The 9,337-nt window shown below is 36.7% G+C and overlaps 1 protein-coding gene across 1 annotated transcript; it reads left to right on the top strand.

Annotated features, from left to right (window-relative positions):
* The first annotated feature begins 371 nt into the window (after positions 1–371).
* LOC141492827 (prolactin-inducible protein homolog) lies at positions 372–5,791 on the top strand. The gene is made up of 4 exons (XM_074193512.1): positions 372–503; positions 2,773–2,878; positions 4,884–5,004; positions 5,452–5,791. The coding sequence occupies exons 1-4, from the start codon at positions 412–414 to the stop codon at positions 5,577–5,579; spliced, it is 447 nt and encodes a 148-aa protein (XP_074049613.1). The 5' UTR covers positions 372–411; the 3' UTR covers positions 5,580–5,791.
* The last annotated feature ends 3,546 nt before the right edge of the window (positions 5,792–9,337 follow it).

Below are 9,337 nucleotides of genomic sequence, written 5' to 3'. Positions count from 1 at the left end.
CCAGATCTCCCAGCTCCCAGCCCAGTGATTTTTTCTGCTATTCTATTTCCACTGTCTCATGATTGACAAAAGGAGAAAAGTCCTGTTTATGTGAAGAAAGTGAGCATTTTTCCTGTTTCTCAAGGTCTTTTGTTGCCTGAGGACTCAGGTATACTAAGCAACAAGGGAAGACAATGCTAATCCTTACCCAGGAGGGTAGCACTCCAACTATACTTTATGTTGACTTTATTTTCTTCAGAAAAACAAACCTAATGGCAACACGGGCAGAACAGGAGGAGTCAGTATAGAAAGCTAAGACTGATTGGTTATCTATCCTTTCCAACCACTCTTCTACCTTTCTCCTTTGAATATAAGTAGTGGCCCTGAGCTAAAATCCCAATTAGCTTGGATTGCCCTTTTTTTCACTACAAGATGCCTCTTCTTCAGGCACTCATAAGATGCAGCCTTATTGTCTTGTTCCTGGAGCTCTGCCTACAACTAGTCACTGGTCAAGATGATATTGAGTAAGCCATTTGTTTTTGCAGTCATGTTTCCTTTTCTGCTAGGAAAAAAATCTCCCAAACTGGGGATTTCACATCCTCTCCTACTGGAGTTCATCTCACTCCCTGGGGACCCATCTTCCAATATCCAGATTCTATACATTCCTGCTGAGAATCTATTGTCCTCAGAGATAGATTATTTTTTGCCCAAACCCCAGAAACTCTTTGCCTAGGCTCTGATGGCCTCATAGGCCTTCACAGAAGCAGCAGTTCCTTCAATAATGTCTGAAGTGGTCTCTTTTTTCTTCTCAAAAATTTCTTATTTCTATCCTGAGCCTTCATTTTATCCTGCCTGACCACTGTCAAGTTTCTCATTCCTTTACTGTCTCCAGGAAAGGAGGGGCAGAAGGGTGATAGAAAGAGAGAAACTCATTGTTCTACCTACTCAAGTTGGCATCTGGATTGAGTTTATTTGGAGTCTGAATTGGAAGAAAAGAAGGCACTCTCATACAATCCTTGGTGTGTTTTCTTTTTATTTACATGATGACCTGAGAAACATCATAGGCCCCTAGACTGAGGACAGTTCCCACAGTGGATCAGCTCCTTAAATTACTGCTCTTTCACTATAGGAATACAGATCAGGATGCAGGACCACACTGAGTGGGGCTGAAGAATAAGGTTAGATATCTGCATAGGACCCAGGAGTCTTGACCCTTAGTCAGCAATTATCTATTGGCCAATAGAATCATAGAGAATGGTTATTGAAAACATAAAAGTAGAGTTCCTTGAGAAAGAAGGAAACAGTGATACAAAGTGCCTACCATGGGACCAAAATGTCAGATATTTTGTAAATATTATCTTATTTAATCCTCACAGCAACCTTGGGAGGTAAGTACTATTATTATTCCAATTTTACAGTTGAGGAACCTGATGCAAACAGACTTAAGTGACTTTCTCCGATCCCATGGGTAATCAGTTTCTGAGGTTGGATTTGAACTGAAATCTTTCAAACCTTTACCTTAGCATTCTGTTGACAATTAGCTGCTTCTAGTGAGAACCAGTTTTTCTTTTTGATGAGATGAGTTTGTGGAAAGTAGAAGAGGAGAGGGAGGTGGAAGAAATTAGTATGGAATAGAATAAGAAAGAAAGATAATAATTACTAACAGATAAGGGTTGGGGGTGAGATAGGTAGGAGGTCCAACAGAGCGGGGAGGACCAGTTATAGAATGTGAAGATTAAAAATTGTTTCCCTGTCATGATTGGAAGGAAGCTAAAAGTCTGAGCTCTTACATTATATTTTGATTTTTCCCACATGCAAGAGAACAAATAATACAATTTCAGAGTCTCTGGGTAGTTTTATTTTTTAATTAGTTTTTACAATCCTATGGACTCAAGTCTCAGAAAATCTAGGTCAACAGAAGGCTCTGCTACAGATCACTATCTGCTTTTGTGAATTTCCATATCAAAGCTCAGTTGAAGTTTTTGGCCCAGCTTAGGTGAAGTTTGGATCTTGGGTAGTTGAATCCAAGCACTTGGTCATTTTTTTGCATGAGACACATGCTACAGATTGGAGACCTAAATTGGGTTGCCCATCTGAGTATGGATGAAATGAAGTGAGTTTCCCATTTCCTCTCAATTTCTAACTATAGAGGTGACATCAATATAGTTGCCCAATGCAACAAAGCCTTTCAAAAATGTTAAAAGTTTGCCTTAGAACATCAAGCTGACACAGGAAGAAAAAAATAAAACCACTCTACAAATACACAAATTGTAAATCTCTTTATATCAGAAAAATGGGTATTAAAGGAATATGTAGGGGCCAAAAAGGTATCTCTACTGAGTTTCCATTGCCTCACCTGTAAAAAATGAGTCTGGGAAGAAGGTGATTTAGTATTTCATCCAGCTCTATAATTCTAAGGCACCATAGTTAATTTGATCTTTCCTAGGATACCATGAGTCTAGGTTTAGGGCTGTAGATGAAAGCAAGTAATTACACCTTGGCCATGATATTTGCTATCTGGACAGTAACCATCTATTATTTTCTTCAAGACCTTCTCTCTGGACCTCAGTTTCCTTATGAGGCCTGAGATTAGGGATTACAGGTGTGGGAGTCCCACAGAGAAAAGAGATTCATATCCTTGAGATTACGGTATTTAGTCTTTGAACTTTCACCCTCTTTTCTATCAAATGATCTATCCCTTGACTTTCTAAAGTCATAGGTTATCAGAGGTTAGAAAGATGGAGTGATTAGGAAGATAGAGTTGATTTGTTTCCTTTATTTCTCCATAAATAGCCGGAAACCGCTCATTGTGACACTCTCTTCAATAACACCAGCTAAAGCAAATGAAACAACGGAAGTTAAATGTTCAGTTTCAACTGAATTGAGAGAATATGTGGCGGTGAGTATGGGACAGATTTCATGCAGCTTCAATAAGGGGGATGAAAGAAGACTGAAGGAAAGGAAGAAAAAATGTAAGAAAGAGGATAATGAAAAGAAAGAATTAAGATGTGTAGGGAGAAAAAAAGAGAAGGGAGAGGAAAATCTCAGAATTCAGAGGAGTAGGAATGAAGAATTCAGACATCCATGCAAGAAAGATTGAGTGACTTAATGGAGGTGGTACTCTTAAAAAAAAAGCCTTCATACATTGTCACATGTCAGATGATATGAAAGGTAGAGGGATATGATTTAAGGGGCAGAAAAGATACAAAATACATTTTGAGTTGAAGGACTTTGGGTTCTTTCCTCCTTCCTTGTCATTAGATAATAAAAAGTAAACACAATGCTGCCTAAAGCTGTATCAGTGAAAACTAAATTGGTCCACATTTTTATATGGAAATTTTGTCTTGTGTGTGATGTTTCCCATGATCTTGATAGCTTAAAAGATACCTCTGTGATATACTACCCATTTCTCAAAGATAATTACTTCCTTTCTGTATGCTTTCATCTGAGGAATTTTTCTCTCTGTTTTTGTTCAGTTGTTTAAATCATATTTGACTTTTCAGGATCCCATTTGGGATTTTCTTGGCAAAGAACGGTTTGCCATTCCCTTCTCAAACTCATTTTAAACACAAGGAATTTGAGACAAACAGAATTGAGTGATTTGTCCACTTCAGAAAGTGTCTGAAGCCAAATTTTAATTTAAGAAAATGACTATTCCTAACTTCAGGCCCAAAACTCTATCCATTATGCCACCTAGTGAAAGACAGTCTAATGACCTCCTCAGATAACATGGCAATTTCACAGTAGACTTCCAGAGATTATTTTTAGTATTGTTGGGATTCAGGCAAATGATTGAAGATCACTAGATTTAAAATCAAAAGACATGGACATAGATTCAAAGTTTGGTTTTGACGATTACTATATCTGTGGATGTGTGTGTATGCATGTTTGTGTGTGGATGTATATGTTTGCATGTTTGTGTGTGAGAGAGAGAGAGAGAGAGAGAGAGAGAGAGAGAGAGAGAGACGAGAGACATAGAGACAAGAATCTCAGTAAGTCCTGTAAGCTCTGGAGTTTTCATTTTTCTTATTTGTACAAGGAGATATTTAGACTGAATAACTTAAATTCTCATCTAAAACAACTTTGAGAAACATAGTAACTTTCATCAACAAGATGATACAACACAGTCCCAAAAGACTCATATTAAAAAATACTATTCAGCTCCAGATAGAGAGTTGTTAAACTTAGAATGCAGAAACAATTATATTTTCTCTTGTTTTTATCCCTTGATTATGACGAATACATAAACTTGTCTTTCATGACTTTATATTGATATTAAGTTTGTATTTATTGCCTTCTTAATGAGTGGGGAAGGTGTTTCAGGGAAGAATTGTAGTTGATGACAAAATAAAATTTTAAAAATTTCCCACCTATCTCTATCCTCTCAAAGTTCTTTTCTAGAGACAGAAAGATAAAACAGAGACAGGTAGGTCACCCAGTAGAGCACTCAAGAAGATACAAATTCAAATCTGACTTCAGAAACTTACAAATTTTGTGCCCTGACCACGTCATTTTTCTTCTGATTGTCTCAACTTCTTCAACTGAAATATGGGTACCATAATGGCACCTACTCGTCAGGGTTCTCATGAGGATCAAATGAGATATTATTTGACAAAATGCTTAGCACCATGTCCTGATCATAGGAGGTTCTTTATAACAGTTTAATCCTTTTCCTTTCCTTAAATCTTGGGAATCTGATTCTAGGGGGAATTTGGGTCCCAGGAGGGGGGGGAAAAGGGATTTCATTGGAGAGAAGTCAAATTCTCCCTATGGGGAGCAGTGAAATTCCTCTCCTTCTATGACTCCATTATGATTCCTTCCTGTTCAGCCCCTTCCCTCCCTCTATGGAAGACTAGACTGCCTAGTGTCAGATATATTTGTTCTTCTCACCTTTTCCTTCCTAGGTAAACATCTCTCTTGTGACTCTCAGAGACACCAAATGTTATCCTAAACCTTTCGATGTGCAAGCCTGTATATCCCCAGAGGACCCTCCAAGGAACTTTTACTTTAACCTCTGCAGTCAAAGTAAGAGAAGATTCATAAAATATATTTGAGGGGGCGGGACAAAGGGAATCTAGGGAAGAGGGCTACTCAAAAAGGGAGAGCCAAAGGCAGTAGATATCACAAAGAAACAAAATGAGCATTGGTTAATGAGTAAGAAAGGAGTGAAAAGAATGACAAGAGGAATGAATCTAAAGAATAGGATCTCTTTGGGGATTGATTACAAAATTGACACATGAGGTTTGAAAAGAGTGTGGGTGGGTAGAATTACAGAAACCTGAAGAGTTAAGATATTTTGGGGTAACTGGGTTTTGGAATGGCTAAATGGAGGTAGGCAGAGATAAACAAAGTGTTCCAAAATATGTTTGTATGAATGGATAAATGATATCTCTAAAAATATAGTAAGTTGGGTCTTGAGTGATGTATGTTTCTAAAGGTTTTAAAGCATCATTTCTACCTCATTTTCCCCAGTTTCTACACCTGTAGCCTGCGTGGTGACTATTATTGAAGATAAGTATATCTGTGACTCTTACATAAGTGTTGTACCTTCGATGCGCAAGACAAATTATGATATAAAAACATTTTTGGTAAATAAATGAATTGGAATCCTGCTTTCCCACTCCCTGACTGGTCACCCAAGGAAAAATTCCTTGAGAAAGAATATCTGAGGCCAGTGTGATCTGTGAAATGAGCATCTGACCGACTTCTCTGCCTGTATAGCTTATTCATAACATATTTTGCTTTGTTTGCTTTCCCTCATAATACCTACTCTTGCACCTGTACCTTATAATAAAATTGATTGATACCAAGAGTTTTTATTTCTTATAATATTTTGGATTTCTACAATGTTGTACTTTTAAAATACCTTCATAGTTAGGTATAGAGGCCTATTTCTGTATTCTCTACTGTTAGGATGACTGAGGGAGGTGGATTTCTTAGTTCCTGGGTTCTAAGTGTCAGTGGATAAGAAGATAGAATTGTCTCAGGTCAGAAAAATGAAGCAAATAAAAGATTCCACGCTAAACTATATTAGAATCAGACTAATGGATTTTCAGGCTGGGCAAAATAAGGACAGCTAATCCAAGGAAAAGAAAGGAAAGGAAAAAGAATGGAGTGAATAAAAGAGACAAGGAGAAGGGGAGGACAGGGACTGTGGATACAGCATAAAAGGGAAAAGGAGAAGGAGAAGGAGAAGGAAAGGGAGAGAGAGAAACAGAGAGAGACAGAACAAGAGACACACAGAGAGATACACAAACAGAGAGAATAAGCTTAGGAGAGTACATACCTTATAATGTTATATAAAAATAGTTTTTATCCACATGGACAGTACATTTGTTTTGCTCAACATTGATAATGTCTCAGTATTACAAAGAATACATGCTAATTTTCCTTTAGATTTCTTTCCATATAGTTTCTCCCCATAACCCAGCAAATATGTTTTTTTCATTTCTACCTCTACTGATAGATCTGAAAAATTATATATATATATATATATATATATATATACAAACATATACGTCTGCATATACATATATATATATATATATATATATATATATTTAGCTTAATCCAAGATGTAATTAGTATAAGGAGCTCCAAGTGTGGAAACTCCCTCCACCAATACAGATAAATACCTTACTAGTAGCTGGCATTTATATATTTTTTAAGGCTGTCAAGCTATTTTCCAAATTTATCATTTTATTATCACAGCAATCCTGCTTCACAAATGAGAAAACCAAGGCAGGCAGAAATTAAGTACCTTGATTAGGTTAAACAGATAGTAAATGTCTGAGGCCAATTTGGTCTCAGGAAGATGAGTCTTTCTGATTCCAGGCCCAGTCCGCTCTCCACTGCATTACCAATCTGCCTGACTTGTCTTAGAAACAGGTCACCCACCTAATGTTAGAAGAATTTGAACCTGGAAAAGATCTGATTCTAAGGTCAGTCTTCTCTCTACTGAAATATATGAAAAGTACATCACACCCATCTTCTTCCAAGATACTATGAAGAAAATTCACTGTAATTCTGTTGCTTATATTTATTTATTTATTTTCTTTCATATGCACATGTATATTTTAAAGTTACAAATTTTCCTTCCCCTCTCCCTTTCCCTCCCCCTCCCCTCAGCAGCAGTTAGGTTATTATTGTACATACATTTTTTTTAATTATAAGGATTTTATTTTCAGCTTTACAATTTTTCCCCTAATCTTACTTCTCTCCCCTACCCCCCCATAGAAAGCAATCTGCCAGCCTTTACATTGTTTATATGGTATACATTGATCCAAATTGAATGTGATGTGAGAAAAATCATATCCTTAAGGAAGAAACATAAAGTATAAGAGATAGCAAGATCAGAAAATAAGATATCAGTTTTTTTCTAAACAGATGGTATTCTCCATTGTAAACAGCCCCAAATTGTCCCTGATTGTTGCACTGATGGAATGAGTGAGTCCATCAAGTTTGATCATCACCCCCATATTGCTGTTAGGGTGTACAATGTTTATCTGGTTCTGCTCATCTCACTCAGCATCAGTTCATGAAAATCCCTCCAGGCTTCCCTGAATTCCCATCCTTCCTGGTTTCTAATGGAATACCATTCCATGACATACATAGACCACAGTTTACCAAAACCATTCCCCAGTTGAAGGACATTTACTTGATTTCCAATTCTTTGCCACCACAAACAAGGCTGCTATGAATATTTTTGTACAAATGATATTTTTACCCTTTTCCAACATCTCTTCAGGGTATAGACCCAGTAGTGGTATTGCTGGATCAAAGGGTATGCACCTTTTTGTTGCCCTTTGGGTGTAGTTCCAAATTGCTCTCCCCAAACTTTGGAGCTCATTAGATCCTGAAAAGAAGTTTTGTGGTGTGTGTGTGTGTGTGTGTGTGTGTTTTGTTTTGTTTTACTTTTCTTCCTCTGGATGGGGATAACATTGTCCATAGCTGGTCTAATATCATTGTCCAAGCTCTCTAAACTGCTGAAAGGAGCTGCTTCCATCAAGGTTGTTCATCTCACAATGTTGTGGATGTATACATTGGGGGCAGCTAGGTGGCACAGTGTATAGATCACCGACCCTGGAGTCAGGAAGACCTGAGTTCAAATTCATTCTCAGACACTTAATAATTACCTAGCTATGTGACCTTGGGCAAGCCACTTAACCCCACTGCCTTGCAAAAAAAAATATGTACATTGTTTTCTTGATTCTACTCCCTTCATTCAGCATCAGATCCCACAAGTCATTCCATGATTTTCTAGAGTCTGATCATTTATGATTTCTTATAGAATAATAATATTCTATTGTGTCTATGTGCAATAACTTGTTTAGCCATTCCCCAATAAATGGACATCCTCTCAATTTCCAAGTCTTTGCCACTACAAAAGAGTTGCTATGAATATTTTGGAAATGTAAGACTTTTCCATTTTTAAATAATTTCTTCTGGATATAGAACTCGAATTGGAATTGCTGGGTCTAAGGGAATAAACAGTTTTATTGTTCTTTGGGCATAGTTCCATATTGCTCTCCAGAAAGATTGAACATGTTCAGTACCCCAAAGGCAATGCATGAATGTCCCAATCCTCCCATAACCTCTCCAACATTGATCATTTTCCCCTTTTTCTCATCTTAACCAATCTGATAGGTGTGAGGTGATATCTTACAATTGGCTTAATTTGCATTTCTCTAATCAATAATGATTTGGAACATTTTTCCATATGATTATTTGTAGCTTTAATTTCTTCATTTGAAAACTGTTCTTATCCTTTGAGCATTTATCAATTGGGGAATGACTTGCAACCTTATAAATTTGATGTAATTTGCCATATATTTTAGAAATGAGACATTCATCAGAACTCCTAGTTGTGAAGATTGTTTCCAAACTTTCTACTTTCCTTCTAATTTTGGCAGCATTGATTTTATTATTGCAGAAACTTTTAAAATTAATATAGTCAAAATTATTCATTTTGCAGTTTATAATGTGCTCTAATTCTTGTTTGGTCATAAATTTATTCCTTTTTTCATAGATCTGATGGGTAAAGTATTTCCTGGTCTGTTAATTTATCTATGATGTCTCTCTTCATGTCTAAATCCTGAAGCCATTTTGACTTTTTTTTGTATAGGGTGTAAGATGTGGATCTATGCCTAGTATTTGCCATACTATTTTCCAGTTTTCCCAACAAATTTGTCAATTAATAAGTTCTTATCCCAGAAGTTGATATCCTTGGATTTTTCAAATACTAGGTTTCTGTAGTCATTTACTGTGGTTTATTTTGAGCCTATTCTATCCACTGGTCCATTATTCTATTTCTTAATCAGTACCAGGCAATTTTGATGACTGCTGCTTTATAGTATAG

Source organism: Macrotis lagotis, chromosome 7, assembly GCF_037893015.1.
Source record: "Macrotis lagotis isolate mMagLag1 chromosome 7, bilby.v1.9.chrom.fasta, whole genome shotgun sequence".
NCBI classification, from domain to species: domain Eukaryota; kingdom Metazoa; phylum Chordata; class Mammalia; order Peramelemorphia; family Peramelidae; genus Macrotis; species Macrotis lagotis.
The sequence above is the reverse complement of the archived record's forward strand: the minus strand, read 5'-3'. Positions and strand labels throughout refer to the sequence as shown.